The sequence below is a fragment of the Bufo gargarizans genome, chromosome 2 (genome assembly GCF_014858855.1).
Source record: "Bufo gargarizans isolate SCDJY-AF-19 chromosome 2, ASM1485885v1, whole genome shotgun sequence".
In the NCBI taxonomy this organism is placed as follows: Eukaryota; Metazoa; Chordata; class Amphibia; order Anura; family Bufonidae; genus Bufo; species Bufo gargarizans.
This window is the reverse complement of record NC_058081.1, coordinates 196,438,558-196,458,680: the sequence shown is the minus strand read 5'-3', so window position 1 is coordinate 196,458,680 and position 20,123 is coordinate 196,438,558. Positions and strand designations below refer to the sequence as shown.

The 20,123-nt window shown below is 48.6% G+C and overlaps 1 protein-coding gene across 3 annotated transcripts in view; it reads left to right on the top strand.

Moving 5' to 3' along the window:
* Positions 1-20,123, top strand: part of ICE2 (interactor of little elongation complex ELL subunit 2) — a 135,011-nt gene that overhangs the window by 80,273 nt on the left and 34,615 nt on the right. For all 3 annotated transcript variants that reach the window (XM_044279861.1, XM_044279862.1, XM_044279860.1), the window contains 3 exons: positions 14,488-14,572; positions 16,093-16,143; positions 17,072-17,327. In XM_044279861.1, the coding sequence (XP_044135796.1) occupies positions 14,488-14,572; positions 16,093-16,143; positions 17,072-17,327 (392 nt within the window). The remainder of the gene's footprint in view (positions 1-14,487; positions 14,573-16,092; positions 16,144-17,071; positions 17,328-20,123) is intronic.

Sequence of the window (20,123 nt, the reverse complement as noted above, 5' to 3'; positions counted from 1 at the left end):
TGTCCTGCTTCGAGGCGATTCCTTACGCGCAGTACCACTCCCGCACCTTTCAGACGGCCATCCTGTCCGCTTGGGACAAGTCCCAGGAGAGTCTGGATCGGCATTTTCCCCTTTCCCCCCAGGTTCGCTCCTCTCTCCTCTGGTGGCTGCGGACCCCTCTTCAGGGGAAGTCCTTCCTGCCATTGACTTGGCTGGTGATTACCACCGATGCCAGTCTGCGGGGTTGGGGGGGAGTGTTTCCTCCCCGGTCCGTCCAGGGCACTTGGTCTCCGTCGGAGTCCAGACTGCCGATCAATGTTCTGGAGCTGAGAGCCATTCTTTTCTCGCTCCGACACTGGACTTCGTTGCTGCAGGGTCGCCCTGTTCGGGTCCAGTCGGACAATGCCACGGCTGTGGCGTACATAAATCACCAGGGGGGCACTCGCAGCGCGGCGGCGATGAGGGAGGTGTCTCTGATCCTTCGCTGGGCGGAGGTTCATGTTCCGGCCCTTTCGGCCATTTACATTCCGGGGGTGGACAATTGGGCGGCGGATTTCCTCAGTCGGACGACGATCGACCCGGGGGAGTGGTCTCTGCACCCCGACGTCTTCGAGTCTCTTTGTCTCCGTTGGGGTCGTCCGGACGTGGATCTCATGGCCTCCAGATTCAACCACAAACTTCCCATCTACGTGGCCAGGGCCAAAGATCCGGACGCTTACGGCGCGGACGCGCTCGTCCTCCCCTGGACGGAGTTTTCGCTCCTCTACGTGTTTCCGCCCCTGCCTCTTCTTCCGCGGGTCCTTCGGAAGATTGCGGCGGAAGGCACGCCAGCAATCCTAATCGCCCCGGACTGGCCGCGTCGTCCGTGGTACGCCGACCTTATGTTGCTTCTGGCAGACGCTCCCTTGCCTCTGCCTCTCAGAGAAGACCTCCTCTCTCAGGGGCCGATCTTCCACCAGCATTTAGGGTCGCTACGTTTGACGGCGTGGCTATTGAAACCGCGGTCCTGACGCGGCGGGGGTTTTCGGCTGACGTGGTCCGTACCATGATTCGTGCGCGGAAACCGGCCTCGGCCAGGATTTATTATCGTACCTGGCGGGCCTATTTGGCTTTCTGTGAGGCCTTGGGGACTCCCCCTCTGAGGTTTTCCCTTCCTACGGTCTTGTCTTTTTTGCAATCTGGTCTGGTTCTGGGCTTGGGTCTCAGTACCCTGAAGGGTCAGATTTCGGCTCTTTCGGTTCTTTTTCAGCGTCCGCTGGCTCCGCTCGGTCCGGTTAAGACCTTTCTTCAGGGGGTTGCTCATTGTGCTCCCCCCTATCGCCCTCCTGTTCCTGCTTGGGATCTAAACATTGTGTTGGCGGCTCTCCAATCTTCCCCTTTCGAGCCTCTGCGCAAGGTTTCCCCTCGCTTGTTGTCTTGCAAAGTTTTCTTTCTCGTCGCTATCACGTCTCTTCGGCGTGTGTCTGAGTTGGCGGCTCTTTCTTGCGTGGAGCCCTTCTTGGTTTTTCACCAGGACAAGGTGGTTCTCCGTCCTGTTCCGGAATTTCTTCCGAAGGTGGTGTCCGCCTTTCACCTGAATGAGGATATTGTCCTTCCTTCTCTGTGTCCGACCCCGTCGCATCCCCGGGAGCGGGAGCTTCACCGTCTGGATGTTGTTCGGGCTCTCAGGATCTACCTGGATGTGACCAGACCCTTTCGGCGTACGGATTCTCTGTTTGTGGTTCCGGAGGGTCCGCGCAGGGGGCTGGCGGCGTCTAAGGTGGTTGTTGCCCGCTTTCTCAAGATGGCTATTGTTGAGGCTTACCGTGCTCGGGGCAGGGATCCGCCCTTTGGTGTTACCGCTCATTCTACCAGAGCGGTCGGGGCTTCCTGGGCTCAGCGTAATCGTGCCTCGGCTGAACAACTGTGCAAGGCGGCCACCTGGTCTTCTTTGCACACGTTCACCAAGTTTTACAGGGTGAACACTTATGCCTCGGCGGATGCTGCTTTGGGCCGCTTGGTCTTGCAGGCGGCGGTGCCTTAATGTTTACGGTGCCTGGTTCGCTTTGATTGTGGTCCCTCCCTGTTTGTGGACTGCTTTTGAACGTCCCAAGAGTTCCTGTGTCCCCCAAGGAATTGGGCGAGAAAACGAGATTTTTGTATAACTTACCAGTAAAATCTCTTTCTCGCTCTTCCTTGGGGGACACAGCGCCCGCCCATTATTTTTTTTTGTTGGCCTTCGGGTGTTTTTTTCGGACTTGTTGGTATTGGTTTGGTTACTCCTTGCCTTTGTCTTGCACTACTTGGGCACATAACTGGAAGTCTCTCTCTCCAGGCTGAGGGTATAGCTGCTGGAGGAGGGGCTTAACAGTCTTTTACTTAGTGTCACGCCTCCTATGGAGATAAGCTATACCCAAGAGTTCCTGTGTCCCCCAAGGAAGAGCGAGAAAGAGATTTTACTGGTAAGTTATACAAAAATCTCGTTTTATCAGTCTAGTCGCATGCCTTTGAAACCACTCCAGCTATCTGGCTCTCTCTATAGTGCTTTTTACAGTGGCAGACATCATCAAAATACCATATTAACTAAATTCACGCCACTTCCTCAGCCAGCATTCCTCCTCTGAAGCCAAGCATGCAGTGTGCTGGCTAAAAGGTGGCAGTTTAGCACGCATGTAGTCCTGGATGCAGGAAGGTTTCGTGCAGTATGAACCATTTGCTTTGACTGTATGTAAGTAGTTGGGAGTGCTGCCTTGTGTCTGGGCCGTGTATTGAGTGTCCATTTGGAAAGCCTTGCTACTGCATGCTATTTGGCAGAAAAGCAACTGTGAAGCTTAAAGGGGTTTTTGGGTGTTGATTATTGGCTGAACTATTCTGTACTGGGGCAAGTTCTGCATGACACCTATCCTGAGGGTCCGACAATTTTTGAAGAGGCGGCCTCCTCGCAGCTTACAAGCACAGTGCCGTACATTGTTTAGATTCTGTGCTTGGTTTTGCAGCCCAGTCCCATTTTCTTGAATGTGACTGATAATGTGACGTCACATGGGCTAGGAGGAGGCCGCTCTCACAGCTGATTGGCGGGGTGCCTGCGGTCAGTCCCCCACTGATCTGATACCGATGAGATCATTGATATTAAACATCTGGACAATCTGCTCCAACTTGGCTAAAGTGCCCAGGCACATGTAAAGCTGCATTCTGAGTCACACTGCTCACTCATCCTGTGTCATTACTGCACTTCCTCTTCTGGAAAGTTATGTGTTTTGTTTACTGGTTTCCAAGGAAAAGCCCCTCCTTGTGGGGAAGGCAAACATTGCTGTGTTGTGGCTTTTGTATCGCTACCCCCTCCCCAATCCACATTGCTATTAAGTTACAGCAACAGAAAACTGGAAAAGCAAGTGTGTGTGAGGGGTTAAAGCTTGTGATTTGGTAGACGTGTGAGGCTGTAACAAAGCCTTCAGCACAGGACCTGTATAGGCCGTGGCTCATGTGTGCAGCCTTTATGGAAGGAATCTATGGACTACCATAGGGCCTCTCTGTCAGAAATGTGTTTTGGGCCTTTTGCCTTCAACACCCACAAAGCACACAAACATAATACTATATTAGTCATAATGCTAATAAATAAAACTGCACTACACTGGACTCATGCGCACTCTCATTACCACAAGCAGATATATGCCACACATGCGCCACTTCCATACTGGATGTATGCTGCACATACACCACTCGCACAGGATACATGCAATATTACACAAGCTACGCTGGACACGTGCTGCACACTTATACCCTGGACACATGCCACCAACACGCAACTCACATGTTGTGCACATGCCACCCTTTTGCCGCCCACTTGCTGGACACATGCCGCTCATGCACCTATCACGCTGGGCACATGCCATACATGCTAGACACATAACTCCCACATGCCCTGTACACACAATTCACACTCTGGACACATACTATCCATGTACACGCTGGACATGTGCCATGCACACACCGTTCATACACCTGCTGATGTCACACTGCTGTGAATATATGCCCGACTTCTTTGATCAGTGTTGACCCTTTGCAGAATCAATGCAGGATAATGACCTCTCCAAACCTATACAGAGGTCACCATTCAGCCAGTGAAAGTTGAAGGATTATCTTTTTGCCTTTGTGAAGCCAGAATACGTTGGTATTCCTTTTTTTGCTAAGGGTCTATGGATGTTCCTACCACCGTATGTCTATACAGGTGCATATGTCAGAGGTATCAATCGTTTACATTGAGGATATTCTCCCGATGTATAGCTCTGACACATCCTGCAAACACAGTGTCAATGTACCCTAAGGGCTTATGCACACAGCCATATCCGTTTTTATGGTCCGCAAATTGCGTATCCGCAAAATACGTATACCAGACGCTTGAAATCTGTATTTTGCGGAACGTCCAGCCCATAATAGAACAGTCCTATCCTTGTCCGTAATGCAGACAAGAATAGGACCTGTTCTTTATTTTTGTGGGTGCCACGGAACGGACAAATGAATACGGAGAGCACACGGTGTGCTGTCCGCATCTTATACGGCCCTATTGACGTGAATGGGTCTGCATCCGACCTGTAAAACATGTGGATCGGATGCGGACCCAAAATACGTTTGTGTGCATGAGCCCTTAAGACTGACCCCCTGCAACCATGCTCTAACTTTTAGAATCTCCATAAATGTCACCCCTGTAAACTTTCATCTTTTGAACTTTTGATTTTGCAATCTTTTAGTTTAGTATGTCTGAAACCACAGTGCCACGTGACCATGTATAGAGCCGATACCTTGCCATTCCAGATATCCTGAATTAGCATTTTGCTTCTGTTCAAAGCTCTATCTCCGCTGCTATAGTACAGTTTATCCTTAGAGTACTTTCACACTATCATTTTTCTTTTCCGGTATTGAGTTCCGTCACAGGAGCTCAATACCGGGAAAAAACTGATCGGTTTTATCCTAATGCATTCTGAATAGAGGGCAATCCGTTCAGGATGCATCAGTTCAGTCCCCCTTCTGTTTTGCGCAGACCTTTAAAAATTCTTTTAATTTTTTTTTTTTTTTAAATACTGGATCCGTTTTTCTGAATGACACCGGAGAGATGGATCCAGTATTTCAATGCATTTGTCAGACGGATCCGTGTCCAGATCCGTGTGACAAATGCCATCAGTTTGCGCCCGGATTGCATCCAGCAAGCAGTTCCGGCGACTGAACTGCCTGCCGGAATCCTCTGCCGCAAGTGTGAAAGTACCCTTAGTCTAAGTCAGGCATCCTTAAACTGCGGCCCTCCAGCTGTTGCAAAACTACAACTCCCAGCATGACCGAACAGCCTACAGGTATCGGCCTACAGCAGGGCATTGTGGGAGTTGTAGTTTTACAACAGCTGGAGGGCCGCAGTTTAAGGATGCCTGGTCTAAGTTGTGAGCCTGACACCAGTTAATAATATAATGATACGATGTTGCCCTGCTTCAGCTGAAGGTCATTCATTTGTAGACTGTGTATATTCAGGCAGATTGTTATGGCTAGTCTGTTTTGCGTCTTTTTTTATTGATGTCCTTCACAGTATTACCATATTACTAAAACATAACTTTTAATAAATCATTAATAAAAGCCAGTGACCCCTTGTAATACAAAAAGAAAATCTAAATAGTGAAATAAATCAAAAAATCTAAATGTGGAAATAATATTCCACTCGCCTATGTTTGCAGGGCAGCAGATAATCTAGCAGAGACTCATGGGGCGATGTCCCTGATTCTAGCCCTATTTCATGTCTCCCTGCCTGCAAACGGAATAGCCGCCCTGATAAGTGTGATCCCTTATCTCGTGCCTCCTGGTAACCTGGTAACACCTGGAAGACCCTGACGCGGGGATAGATGTGGAATGCTGGTCCAAAGATGAGACCTAGGCTAAATACCCAAAAATAATAAACAATATGCACTAATAAAACCTCATGGTGGAGTGGCAAGAGAGCCACCCAATGACATACAATAGAAAATAAGTGATGCAACAGTTAAATGAGTCTAGTGTCAATCAGACACTTAATTCGCTCCTACGCGTTTCGCCTAGTTGGTTACAGGCTCCTCAGGGGACATAACATATATAACTGAACGGAGTGTCCATCATCAAAAATTTTGCACCAAAGTAGGAGAGAGGCCCAAGTGTCGCTCCTCCCATATATCAATAGTAATTTATAGAGACTACCACTGTATGTTTAGGAAGCTTTAAATAAGCTCAAGACCTATATGGAGAAGGCCAAGGTATTGCTTATCCTATTGGTTAGTGAGCATTAATATGGAACACCATTGCTATATAGGATTATCAAATAAATTCTGAAATAAAGGTATTCAAAACCTAGATAAATCATCATGTCCGAGTCGGCATTATTCTGCTAAGCCTCCGCTCAATCACTCAATAGTGTTGATAGTATGGACGAGGACAGACAGTTGCATAACACAAGACAATCAACACATTTGGAGGCTCGTAATAGACCCTACCCATACCTTTCTGATATTATAAGATAGCTAGATACAAGAGAGGAGGAGGGTACAATATACGTACATATACAATAGATGTATAGGTTAATAATTGTCAATGCACATTAGAACAATGATTTACATGGGTGCCGAAGCGTGTTTGGGGATAAATATCCCCCTGATATAGATGTATCAGCTGGTGGCCACCAGCAGTACTTGCTTGTCCATACGATATGTCTGGCAGCTTATTAGATGTCCGTGGGGAGAAGGCGGCATGCGGTCATTCCATGTGGATACATGTTAGGCAGCCCAGAATCTCCAGGATGCGCAGCAGGTGGAGGCAGCACAGAGTAGGGCGCGCTCACGCTATTTAAATCCCCCTTCCGGGTATGACGTATGTACAGTTGACCAACCTTCATGTGATCGCATCAACGGGTGACGCGAATGATCACGTGTCTATATCCCGATCATGTGACTCCGCCTTCCCATTCAATGCGCCTATCGTCAGGGTACATAAAGATCGCATAGTCAGATTATACACGCTGGACAAGGTGACGTATCTACTAGCTCATTTGGAAACATATATATTTATATTAATTGTCACAGACAATGTGTCTGAAGGTGATGGACGGATTTTCCGGTAGAACGGTCGTTAGATCCGGATCCGTTTTAATTAGTGACCAATAGCGACTCAAGATGTCGCGGCCCTGTTGTGATTCAGAATCAAAGGTCCCAATTATCCTTATAGGTCCTTTTGGAGGTCGTTTTCTTTGATTGTGGTCACAGTAAAGAGGAGTGGTCCCTAGATTTGGCCCAGTTCCATGCTTCATAGAAGCACGGACTGGGATACCCCCTCTCCTTGAAGCGATGGAATAGCTTAGATGCTTTGAGTGTAAATGTCTCAGGTTCAGAACAGTTTTGCCGCACCCTCAGGTACTGTCCTTTAGGAATCCCTTTCTTTAGGGGCTTAGGGTGAAAGCTCTCCCATCGTAATAGGCTATTGGTTGAGGTCTTTTTTCAGAATAACGTTGTTTTAATATAGTTGTTATCTCTCTCTAAAACAACGTCCAGAAAAGTAATTGTATTGCGGTGGATCTCTGAAGTGAAGAATAAACCTATCTGATTAGAGTTCAATTTGTTCATAAACTGTTGGAACTCCCTTTCAGTTCCTGACCAGAGAAGTAGAACATTGTCTATGAATCTGGACCAGAGAGATATGTGTCTGGTCCATTCTATCATAGATTCCGAGAAGACCACTGTGTCCTCCCACTAGCCCAGGAGCAGATTAGCGTAAGTCTGTGCACAGGGGCTCCCCATCGCGGTGCCCCTTAGCTGTTCTTCAAACAGAAAATAATTGTGTTAAAATGAAGTTGAGAAGTTGCAAGACAAATAGGTTATGGTGGTACATATCCTTGGATCTGGAGTCTAGGAAATATTTAGCTGCTGTAGAGGCAAAACCAACTCTCTGGTTCCATAGTTATACCCTCCACTCTTTTTAATAAATCTGTCGTATCACGAAGATACGACGGTAGGAATGACACAAAGGGGCGTAGTACATGGTCAATATAGGTCCCCACATGTTGAGTGAGACTGTCAAAGGGGACGGTCCTTTTAAGGGGACGGTCCCCTTATGTATTTTAGGGAGTCCGTAAATGTTGCTATTTTTGGATTGGCGGGTATCAGAAATTCAAGTTCTTTCCGGCCTATGCATTTATCTACCAGACCCCCGTGCACAATTTGGAATAACTCGGCCGAATATAGGCTGGTAGGGTCCCACTTTAGTACTTCGTAACTATTCTTGTCTGACAGTAGAGAAAGACACATTCCTCTATATTGTTGAAGGGAGAGACTCACGGTATTTCCCCCTTTGTCAGATGGCTTAACTTATTTATTTATTTTTTTATTGATGTGCAGCGCGGACCAGAGAATTTTGTAAGGATATGAAGTGCCTCAGATGGTTTGGGGGGATTTTTACATCTTTTTCTCGCCCATTTTCCTTGGGGGACACAGACCTTGGGTATAGCTCAGCTCCCTAGGAGGCGTGACACTAAGTAAAACTGTTAAGCCCCTCCTCCATCAGCTATACCCTCAGCCTGGAGAGAGAGGCTGCCAGTTTTAGCTTAGTGTCCAAGGAGGCAAGACACTCCCTGCTACTGCAGGGCTGTTTTCTCCTTGTTATTTTTACTTTTTCTTCTAATTTTGTTGTTTTATTTTTTCCTAGGGATACCAGAGACGCATTAGACCTCTCTGCTCTCCCGGGGTTGAGCTGCGCCAGTGCCAACTTATCTGCACTGCTGCCTCCCCCACAGAAGCAATAGGAGGATCTGGGCAGCAATGGCTCCCCTACATCCCGCCAGCTAGGGGGTCGCCCGCACGCCAAGCCCCTCTTCCAGCTTCCTGCCACTGCGGTGCCAGTGGCTGAAGGGGCGACCCTGCTGGAAAGGACGAGGGTGAAGACGTCGGACGGTGAGATGGCTATTCCAGCCCATACCCCGTCCCTATCTGCAGCATCTACCCCTCTGGGTAAGGGGGGCACCCGTGGTCGCTCATTCTGAGCGCTCATCTGCAGGACAATGCAGCACAGCAGCATCCTCAGCACCCCCACGCCGTTCCCCCCCACGCTGCTATCTTCCATCCCCCCCTCCCCCTCATTCGGGGCTGACTCCATTTTTCTCTTCTCTCTCTCCCCCTTCCCGCCGCCGCCCGCTCCGTTCCGAGAACGGGTGGCGGGGCTTAGCGGTCCCGGAAGGGGGCGGGGCTTACGCGTGCGCCATTTTGGGGGCGGAGCTACGTTCTCCTTCACAGGAGACATTTCAAGCGCTGGAGGGGGCGGAGCTTGTTCCCCGCGCTTTCTGCTGAGGTTTCCCGCGCTTCCTCACTCCTGACAGGAAGCTGGGACACGGTGGGGGACTCTAACCTCCTGTGTACATCGCTCGGCTTCTGTGGGCGCTCTCTGCTGCTCTCTGCTGCTCACTGCTGTTCACTGCTTCTCTGCTGCTGCTGATCTGGGCCATCTCCTGACGTTCTTCTGAGGCACTGGTAGGACAGTTAACCCTCCTGGTCATAGCTGCTATAACCCTTTGTGGTCTCTATATTAGAGTACAACCACACTTCAGCATGTCAGATCCCACAGGTGCCCCCAAACCCTGGTACCATGCCTGTACCGCCTGTAAGGAACTTTTTCCGCGTGGGCAATCTGAGCCGCATTGCCTTGCATGTCAGGCCCCGGTGCAGGGCCCGCTTCCCGCTGCGCCCCCCGGTGCCTCTGAACTCCCTGACTGGGCTAGGTCTCTGTCTCAGGCGGTGGAAAGCCTTACACACGTAGTGGGCCGTCTCGTGGATAGACCGCCTCTCCCGCAGGCTGCCACAATCCCTGTCGCACCCGCTGGGACTACCGTTTCTGCCGCCCCCACTGGTTCCCTGCCTCCCAGCGAATCTTCCAGGGCCCGGCATACTCAGAAACGTTCAAGGGTTGAGCGCACATCTTCTCCAGATGCTTCGCTCTCTCCGCCATGCGTGCGAGCTCAGTCAAGTCTATCCTCTCAAAGGGATACGCTTTCTGAGGGAGAACTGGCGGATTCGGACGTGGACATGGACTCAGAGCTTCCGTCCAAATTGGCGTCCGCGGTGGGGCATCTTGTCACTAGCATCCGTGATACCTTTCAGCTACACGATGACCCCCCCAGCTCTGAACAGGCCGGCGTGTCCTTTCTCCGCCCCAAACAGGCCTCCAAGGTTTTTCCCATACACGCTGATTTTTCTTCTGTGGTATCCAAGGCTTGGACTCGGCCTAACGTCCGCTTTATTACACCCAAAAAGCTGGACATTTGTTATCCCTTTCCAGCGGATTCTGTGACCACGTGGACATCCCCGCCTAAGGTTGATCCTCCCGTGGCTCGCCTGTCCAAAAGCACTACTATTCCTGTACAGGACGGATCTTCCCTCCAGTCTGTTGAGGACCGTCGTACGGAATCCCTCTCCAAGGCCATATTTACTGCCTCTGGTTCGGCCCTTAGACCGGTCTTTGCCTCCGCCTGGGTTGGCAAAGCGGTCTCTGAATGGGATTTGCAACTGGAACGGGAGTTAGGGTCGGACGTCCCTGTTCAGGACCTCCGTTCCTTAGCCCAACTAATTGTTCAGGCCGGAAAATTCGTCTGTGAGGCCTCCCTTGATGCGGGTGCCCTCATTGCCCGTTCCTCTGCCCTGGCAGTTTCTGTCAGGAGGGAACTCTGGCTGAAGGTTTGGGCGGCGGACGCCGCTTCCAAACGCTCTTTGGCCGGCCTACCATTCACGGGTTCCCGCCTGTTCGGAACCCGTCTGGACGAACTTATATCAGAGGCCACGGGTGGGAAGAGTACTCACCTCCCCCAGTCCAGGCCAATGGGCGCCCCCCGTGGTCGCGCTGGTTCGTCCCGTTTTCGGTCCTTTCGCAAGCCCACCGGGTCTAGACCCGCAGCCAGTTCTTCTTCCTCTGGCCCAGCCCAGGATAGACGCAAGAAGCCGTTTTTTCGGACGCAACCTACCTGGCGCAAGTCCCAGCCTGCACGGGCTCCCACAGGCCAGCAGCCCTCTGCCTGAAGGTGCGCCCCCACCCACCCGGGTGGGGGGCCGCCTTCTCCTATTCAGGAACGTATGGCGGGCCCACATCTCAGACGCATGGGCGCTCGAGATTGTATCTTGCGGATACAAAATCGAATTTGCGTCCATTCCGCCAGACCGTTTCTTCCGATCCCGTCCTCCGCGAGATCCCGTACGAGTGGCCGCCTTCTTCGCGGCCATTCACTCTCTAATGGACAAGGGTGTCGTCGCCCCCGTGCCTCCGACGGAAAGGTTCAGGGGGTTCTACTCGAACCTCTTTGTGGTTCCCAAGAAGGAAGGCTCAGTGCGTCCGATCTTGGACCTAAAACGCCTGAACCGTTTTCTCCGACTGCAGAGATTCCGGATGGAGTCTCTCAGGTCCGCAGTGGCCTCCCTGGAAAGAGGGGATTTCATGGCCTCAATCGACATTCAGGATGCATACCTCCACGTTCCGGTTGCTCCATGTCATCACCGCTTCCTGCGCTTCGCGGTGGGGGACGATCACTTCCAATTCGTCGCCCTTCCCTTTGATCTGGCGACGGCTCCTCGAGTGTTCACCAAGGTCCTGGCCCCTGTCTTGGCCCTTCTACGTTCAAGAAGTGTTTTTCTTCTCCCATACTTGGACGACATCCTGGTCAAGGCACCCTCCTTCTCTCAGACATCCCGCAGTGTGGAACTCACTCTGGAGACCCTGACGCGGTTCGGTTGGATTATCAACCACCCCAAATCTTCCCTTACCCCCTCCAGACGGCTGATCTTCCTGGGGATGCTCCTGGATACAGAGTTGGCGGAGGTCCGCCTTCCGTCGGACAAGCGTCTGGCCCTTCGCGGGTCGGTTCGCAGTCTCCTCCGTCATCACCGCCCTTCCCTCAGATCCAGCATGCGGTTGTTGGGAAAGATGGTTGCCTGTTTCGAAGCGGTGCCGTTCGCACAATTCCGATCCCGCACCTTTCAGAGGGCAATTCTGTCGGCCTGGGACAAATCACCGAGGAGTCTGGACAGGACCTTTCTTCTGCCTCCCCTGGCTCGGGCTTCCCTCGGCTGGTGGTTGCATATCCCTCTAAGGGGGAAGTCCTTCCTTCCACTGAACTGGCTGGTGATTACCACAGATGCCAGCTTACGGGGGTGGGGGGGGGGGGGGTTTCCCTCCCCGGTCCGTCCAGGGCGTTTGGTCTCTATCGGAGTCCAGACTTCCAATCAATATTCTGGAACTGAGGGCGATTCTTCTGTCCCTCAGACACTGGACCCATCTGCTGAGGGGCCACCCTGTTCGGATCCAATCGGACAATGCCACGGCTGTGGCATACATAAACCATCAGGGAGGCACTCGCAGCGATGCAAGAGGTGACCCTCATTCTCCTCTGGGCGGAGACGCACGTGCCGGCCTTATCTGCGATTTACATCCCGGGGGTGGACAACTGGGCGGCGGATTTCCTCAGCCGGTCCACCATCGACCCGGGAGAATGGTCCCTGCACCCAGAGGTGTTCGAAGCCCTTTGTCTTCGCTGGGGTCGCCCCGACGTGGACCTCATGGCCTCCAAATTCAACCACAAGGTCCCCCTATACCTGGCCAGGGCACGGGACCCGAAGGCATACGGCGCCGACGCGCTCGTCCTTCCGTGGCGCGAATTCTCCGTTCTGTACGTCTTTCCTCCTTTTCCCCTCCTGCCACGGGTTCTTCGGAGGATCGCGGCAGAGGGCGTCCCCGCGATTCTAATCGCCCCGGATTGGCCCCGCCGGTCTTGGTACGCCGACCTAATGTTGCTGTTGGCAGACGCACCGTGGCCACTGCCCTCCAGGGAAGACCTTCTCTCTCAGGGACCGATCTTCCACGAGCATTTAGGCTCGCTACATTTGACGGCGTGGCTATTGAGACCGCCGTCTTAACGCGACGGGGTTTCTCCGCGGACGTAGTCCGCACCATGATCCGTGCTCGTAAGCCCGTATCCTCTAGGATCTACTATCGGGTTTGGAGGTCCTATCTGGGGTTCTGTGAGTCCCGGAGCATCCCACCTCTCCGGTTTTCTCTTCCCACAATCCTGTCCTTCCTCCAGTCGGGTCTGGACCTGGGGCTGTGCCTCAGTTCTCTGAAGGATCAGATTTCGGCGCTGTCTATTCTTCTCCAGCGTCCCCTGGCCCCTCTAGGGCCAATTAAGACCTTTTTACAAGGGGTGGCTCACTCTGTTCCGCCGTACCGCCCTCCAGTTCCTTCCTGGGACCTGAATGTGGTGCTCTCGGCGCTCCAATCAGCCCCCTTCGAGCCTTTACGGGAGGTCTCCCTTCGCCTTCTGTCCTGCAAGGTCATCTTTCTTGTGGCCGTCACGTCTCTCCGACGGGTGTCGGAGTTAGCGGCTCTTTCTTGCTCCGAACCTTTCCTGATCTTCCACCAGGATAAGGTTGTGCTTCGGCCTGTCCCGACTTCCCTGCCAAAGGTGGTCTCCGCCTTTCACATCAATGAGGACATCGTCCTTCCGTCGCTCTGTCCCTCTCCTTCCCACCCCAGAGAACGGGAACTGCACCGTCTGGATGTGGTCAGGGCGTTGAGGATTTACTTGGAGGTCACCGGGTCCTTTCGGCGCACGGACTCCCTATTTGTGGTTCCGGAGGGTTCGCGCAAAGGGTTGGCGGTCTCCAAGGTGGCTATTGCCGTTTCATTAAACTGGCGGTGTCTGAGGCTTATCGAGCCAAGGGCAGACCTCCGCCTTTCGGCGTCACTGCTCATTCCACCAGAGCAGTCGGAGCTTCCTGGGCGCAGAGGCATCGGGCCTCGGCTGAACAGTTGTGCAAAGCAGCCACTTGGTCCTCTCTGCACACTTTCACAAAGTTCTATAGGGTGCATACGCATGCATCAGCGGATGCTGCTTTGGGCCGCCTGGTTTTGCAGGCAGCGGTTTCCTGATGCTCTGGTGGTGTTCCGCCTTGGGTTTGTGGTCCCTCCCTTCTTGGACTGCTCTTGAACGTCCCAAGGTCTGTGTCCCCCAAGGAAAATGGGCGAGAAAAGGAGATTTTTGTATAACTTACCAGTTAAATCTCTTTCTCGCTCTTCCTTGGGGGACACAGCACCCACCCTTCTGTGTTTGGTTACAGGGTTATGGTCTGGCGCCCCGTTGGGTTGCTGGCTGGTTGTTTCCGTTATTGGTTGTTATCCTTTCACTACTTGGACACGCAACTGGTAGCCTCTATCTCCAGGCTGAGGGTATAGCTGATGGAGGAGGGGCTTAACAGTTTTACTTAGTGTCACGCCTCCTAGGGAGCTGAGCTATACCCAAGGTCTGTGTCCCCCAAGGAAGAGCGAGAAAGAGATTTAACTGGTAAGTTATACAAAAATCTCCTTTTTTCTCAAATGTTATTTCCTATTATTGTATCCTTACCTTATTCTGTGCTATGTAAACTGGCCATAGGGTTCACAATTTACCTGAAGGGGTTCAAGATCAAGTCAAGCTAACTTTTTTTTTCTTTTGCCTTATAGGACATGTTGATGCTTTAACTTCTAAGTTTTTCATGCTGGAAGAAATCACTGCTGAAAATTTAAAGGAGAGCATGAACAACTTCAGGTAGGTTTAATTACTCTTTTGCCGTGTGACACTTTACATCACTGCTGGGGGATGGCCCAGAAGGACAACTAATTTATGCACAAGTTAAAGTGGTCCTTTCACCTGTTTTGACATTACAGTATCAGTACCTGGCACTGTAGAGCATGTTTACTAGTCATATCGATAAAAAAAAAAAAAAAATCAGATACGTTCTGATTAGCATACAGGACAGCAAAGCAATATGGGGGGCAGAGCGGGGCAACAGCGGAGCGTTCCTGCGTTTGGGTAGGTGATAAGTTGTCTGGGACCACCCCTCTAAGTAAATGACTGGTTATATTTGAGAAAATGTTGTATATAGTAACTCTGTCTTTTCTGTATTTCTAATGCAAGCCTGAGTAGCATACGAACTAATGAATACAGATTTAGCAGAACTAAAGGGGCCTTTACACTGCCCGAACATTGGGCTGATCATCACTAACAAGCGTTCATAGGAACGCACGTTAGCCACAATTTGCCTTTGTAATGGTGCGAAATGATCTTTCATGCATTCACCTAAATCATTGTTTGCCTGCAGCAGATTGTGGTGTCTAAACAGCCTCTGCTGCTGGCAAACAATGATTCTGTATGGGGATGAGCGATGACATTAGAGGTCAATCCTCCTCACAATGTGTAGAAGATCGCTGCATGTAAATATAGCGGTCTCCTTCACTGACAAGCAGACAATTGTCGGGAAGGAGCGCTAATCTTTAGTGCGGACACCTCAATCATCATTTCTGGTCAGCAGAAAATTAATTAGTAAGTGAACAAGAGATCACAATAGCCATCGCTCATCCTCATACAGTGGAGGTAATTGCTGCTTGTATTTGCAGCTCTTCACCTCCACTGATGACCAGGTAATTATTGGGAAGAAATGGTTCCTTCCCAATAATTGTCTGCAGGTTGGCACAGTATAAAAGCGCTTTAAGGGCTCATGCACACAAACGTGCTTTCTTTCCATGTCCGTTCTGTCTTTTTAGCAGACCTTATGCGGAACCATTCATTTCAATGGGTCTGCAAAAAAAAAAAATCTGAAGTTTCCGTATGTCTGTATTTCCGTTACGCAAAAAAATAGAACATGTCCTATTATTGTCCGCAGTACGGACAAGGATAGGACAGTTCTGTTAGGGGCCAGCTGTTCCGTTCCACAAAATACGGAATGCAGACGGACGTCATCCGTATTTTTTGCTGATCCGTTTTTTATGGACCGCAAAATACATACGGTTGTGTGCATGAGCCCTAACAAAAATGAATAAAAGATAACCATTTACTGAACTACAGAAAATGGACATAGGAGTTCCTGGGTGGTGCATGATCTCTTGAAAGCACAGGATTTGATCGTAACATACAGCTTACAGAAATGAAATGCAGCATGATTGGCATGTAGTGACATTTTGAGGAAGGAAGAAAGGGATGTGACAACCTGATATGGAGCTGTAGTGACGGTCTTACTTTGTGGTCATGGCGGGGCCTTTGTAACGATTTGCGGTTGTCTTTCTATACAGGCCAGCTAACTGTCTCAACTCTCTTCACCATATCTTAAAGTGGGTGACCGGGTAAGTATCAGATGTTAATGGCTGTATGTATGAAGGCCCTTTAAGCTTTCAAACTCTTTCCCGTAAATGTTTCTCATGGTTGTAAATGGTCAGCATTGGGGAATACGAGCAGTTATTGAAATGTCTGCAAGGGTTTCATTACCGCCTTGCTGAGCGCTCTTATTGATTTTATCTAAGCTAGCATATTGCATATTTGTAATGTAAACCAGCACAGCCAGCCGTATAGAGGAAATGTGTATTTGGCAGGATGAGACATGTATCCGTACAAACAAGGCACTTGTCTGAAAATGGTGACTCACACAGGAAGTCGTTTGAATCATCGTTAATATCGCAGGTTTGGCTACACACCTGTAGTAGTATGCTCACACAGTGCTATGGATGAAACGCTTGTATGGCTTATACAGATATATGGAGGCTGTGCCATATCCCACTGTACAGGCTTACAGTGGCATGCGGTGCTATTGTATACCATTGTATGGAATAGTGTAATCTACAACGCTATTCCGTACCGGAAAAAAAAGTTTACCAGTGTATTTTGGCATGATAGAGGTGAAAAGGACATTCTTTTTGGCTTTGGTCAGGTGAATGACCCCCTATGGATACACTTGGCACTAGGAACGGTTTCAGCCATATACAACAAACATAGGCGCCGAATGTGATCTAATAGAGCTCCAAATAGAAAGCAACGTACCAAGAATAGCAGCAAAAACCAGAAACTTACAAAGATCTGGTGCTAGTCACTGACAGTTTTCATGCAGCACTTCTTCTCAATGATATTGACAAGACTAAAGGTCCTTAAATTTGGAGATCCAGCATTGTTACACAGTCTGCTTAGCTGAAAAATGCTGATTTTGAAGAAAAGCCATAGAGATTATTTATTTTGTAGGGTTCTACACAAATTATTTTATTTTTGTTCTTTTTAATGCAGTCTCCAGGATGGATCCTACCTCTTGAGCCATGTGTCTGGAGACTCCTCTGTCTGCCTCTATAAAAGTACCAAGGATCAACAAAGAGGAGCCTATAATTTGCATGATGCCCACTGTAATGCTCCTGAACCGCCATCATCTCTGTCTGTTCCCTGGGTGCCTTTAAATCCCAATCTGTTATTGAAGTATCACATTCAGCATGGCCGTCCACCTTGCACGTTCCCACCTGCAGCAGAGGTGGATACAGGAATAAAGAAAGTAAGTGTTTAAGTAGTAAATTGCTGTCATCGTGGCGCTTACTGCCAGCTGCTTGTGGATTTCTGCACATTCCTGACACTGGGGGTCGTCATTATCCACTGTGTAGGAGGTGAAGTCTCCAGCAGCCAATGTTCATGGAAATTCTGACTCTGCTCGGCCACTTCAATTAGCAGAATTTTGTTTCAATTTAAAAAATAAAATCTAAAAGAAGTTGTATGTGACCCACCATAAAATATAGCGAGGAAACAGACGGTTTTACAGCCCTAACAGTTAAAGGGGTTATCCGAGACTGATGCGGGGACCAGAGGCAACGCAGGGAGTGAGGTAAGTATATTTATTGTGAGGGGCCCAGGCATATGGGGGGAATTTAATAGTCTTGGAGAACCCCTTTAACATTACACGGCTTTCGTATTTCAGTACAGTCTGTTTTTAAAGAGGTTGTCTCACGATTAAGATTTTTTGACATGCCAGTCTGGTTGGCATATATGTCTGCTATACCACCCCTATGTAATACACAGGCATCAGAAATCACACTCAGTGGAGGATTGGAAACTCAAAGTGGCCCTGGAAAAAAAAAAACCATAGAAGTGGTCCCATGTTGTAGATGGAGCCAAACTAGCAGCAGGCAGGGTCAGTAAACCAGCCCGTTTTGCACATTTTCATTGTCATTATCCAAAAGCTGTAGCTTTTTTTTTTTTTTTTTTGTACTTTCTATTGGCCCCAGTTAATATGTAGTGGGAAGCTGGAAAAAATTCCAAATGGGGTGGAATTGGGGAAAAAATGCAATTCCACCATTGTTTTTTGGATTTTGTTTTTTACAGTGCCCCTTATGTGGCCTGTTAACTTCATTCTGCAGCGTTACCACATTTTTATAGTTTTCCTTGTGTATTAATATATTAAGGAAAACTTATTCTGACCCCCTCATACTTTTTTTATTAAACTGATTTATTAAAAGAAGCAGGTTAAATCAACAATTTAACGACTTATCACAGTGAACAGGCAAGGATAATATACCTATATTAGTAGCATATTCAGCTACAACAGGTATTAAAAGTACAATTTGACTATAAAGAGTTATATCCATGACAAGCAAAGCAGGCCATTACCGCTCACATAACTGTCAGTGCAAGGAATTATATGGGGAAAGGGTTTAATTTACCTGGGTACACAGTAATAAGTCACATGACAGTGAAAAGAAAAAGTGATTGGCCTATAAGTTATCGTTCTACCAGATCAGTACATAATTATGTATTAATTTATGGGCTATGAAATATTGAGTAGATCACACATTTGTGAAATAGTATAATTTGTTGTAGATCTCATCCATAACCCCCACACTCATCCATAAGCACCCCCCCTCCCCAGTTCATTGGCATGATTCCTATGTTTGAAGATGACAGCTTTATATGGATAGCTTGATTTATATGGGATTCACCATAGCTTCTTTATATTTACGTCTTCGGAGCTGGGTGAGAGCTCATTTTTTTGCAGCGCGAGCTGCTATTTTTATTGGTACCATTTTGGGTGTGTATGACTTTTTGATCACTTTTTTTATTCAAGGCAGATGAAGCGACAAAAAACTGCGAATCAGGTAGTTCGACTTTTTCTGTTATGCCATTTACCATATGGGATTTGTACATTTATATTTTCGGACTTTTGGGACCAGCAATACCAATGATTTTTTTATTGTTTATTTTAATATTTTTAAAATGGGGAAAGGGGGTGATTTGAATTCTTATCTTTAAACTTTTTTTTATATTTTCAAAACCTTTTTTCACAGTTTTTACACTTATTTTTAGCCCCCTATAGGGGACTTTAACATGATCATTTGATTGTTTTTCCTATAGACTTCAGCAATTTAACATTGCAGTCTATAAGTATTCACTGTGTTCCTATAAAGCCCTGCCGAGGGCAAGACTTGACAGAAACTTAGCTATGACAGGCCTCAGAGCCTTCAGAAGGCCCAAGGCTGCCATAGCAACAGAAGAGCTCCTGCAGTCTCGGCACAAGGTGGTCACTTGATCGCCAGAAGCAAGCTCTCCGAGGATGACTGTTCAGATGACGTGGTCGCAATTGACTGTGGCATCTGAGGGGTTAAATGTCCATGATTGGCGTTATCGCAGATCATGGACATTGCCTCTGGATGTCTTCTTTGTAAAACAGCAGGAACCCAGGGGTTATGGTATCAGCTTCTGAGCTGGTGCTATATTTAAACCCTGGACTTCCTCCATACATGTAGAGAGGAGGTCCAGAAGGGATTAATCGGATTAATTGTGGATAATTCATTATGAATATTACCTGAGTCGCCTACAGGTAAAATGTATAAAGTTGGGGAGGAACATTCTTAGTTCTGAGCAAAAATATGTTGCATGATTGTCTAAAATTCTTTTTTTTTTTTTCTGTTTGTGCCTCATTTCACTACCATATTACTAGATACTTTATATGAAAATGTCAAATCCATCTAAACCTAACTCATGGTCTCGCTAAAGACAAATTAGAATGGATCACCTGTTGATTTTAGAAGCTTCCTTTTAAGAACTGTGCTTTTAAATTAGAAAAATATTCTGGAAAGCCATATATTATGAACAGTATTAATGATGAGTTAAGTTTTTAAAAATTTCATTTGGTCAGTTTACCGAACTTAGGCCTCTTTCACACTTGCGTTGTCCGGATCCGGCGTGTACTCCACTTGCCGGAATTACACGCCAGATCCGTAAAAACGCAAGTGAACTGAAAGCATTTGAAGACGGATCCGTCTTCAAAATGCGTTCAGTGTTACTATGGCAGCCAGGATGC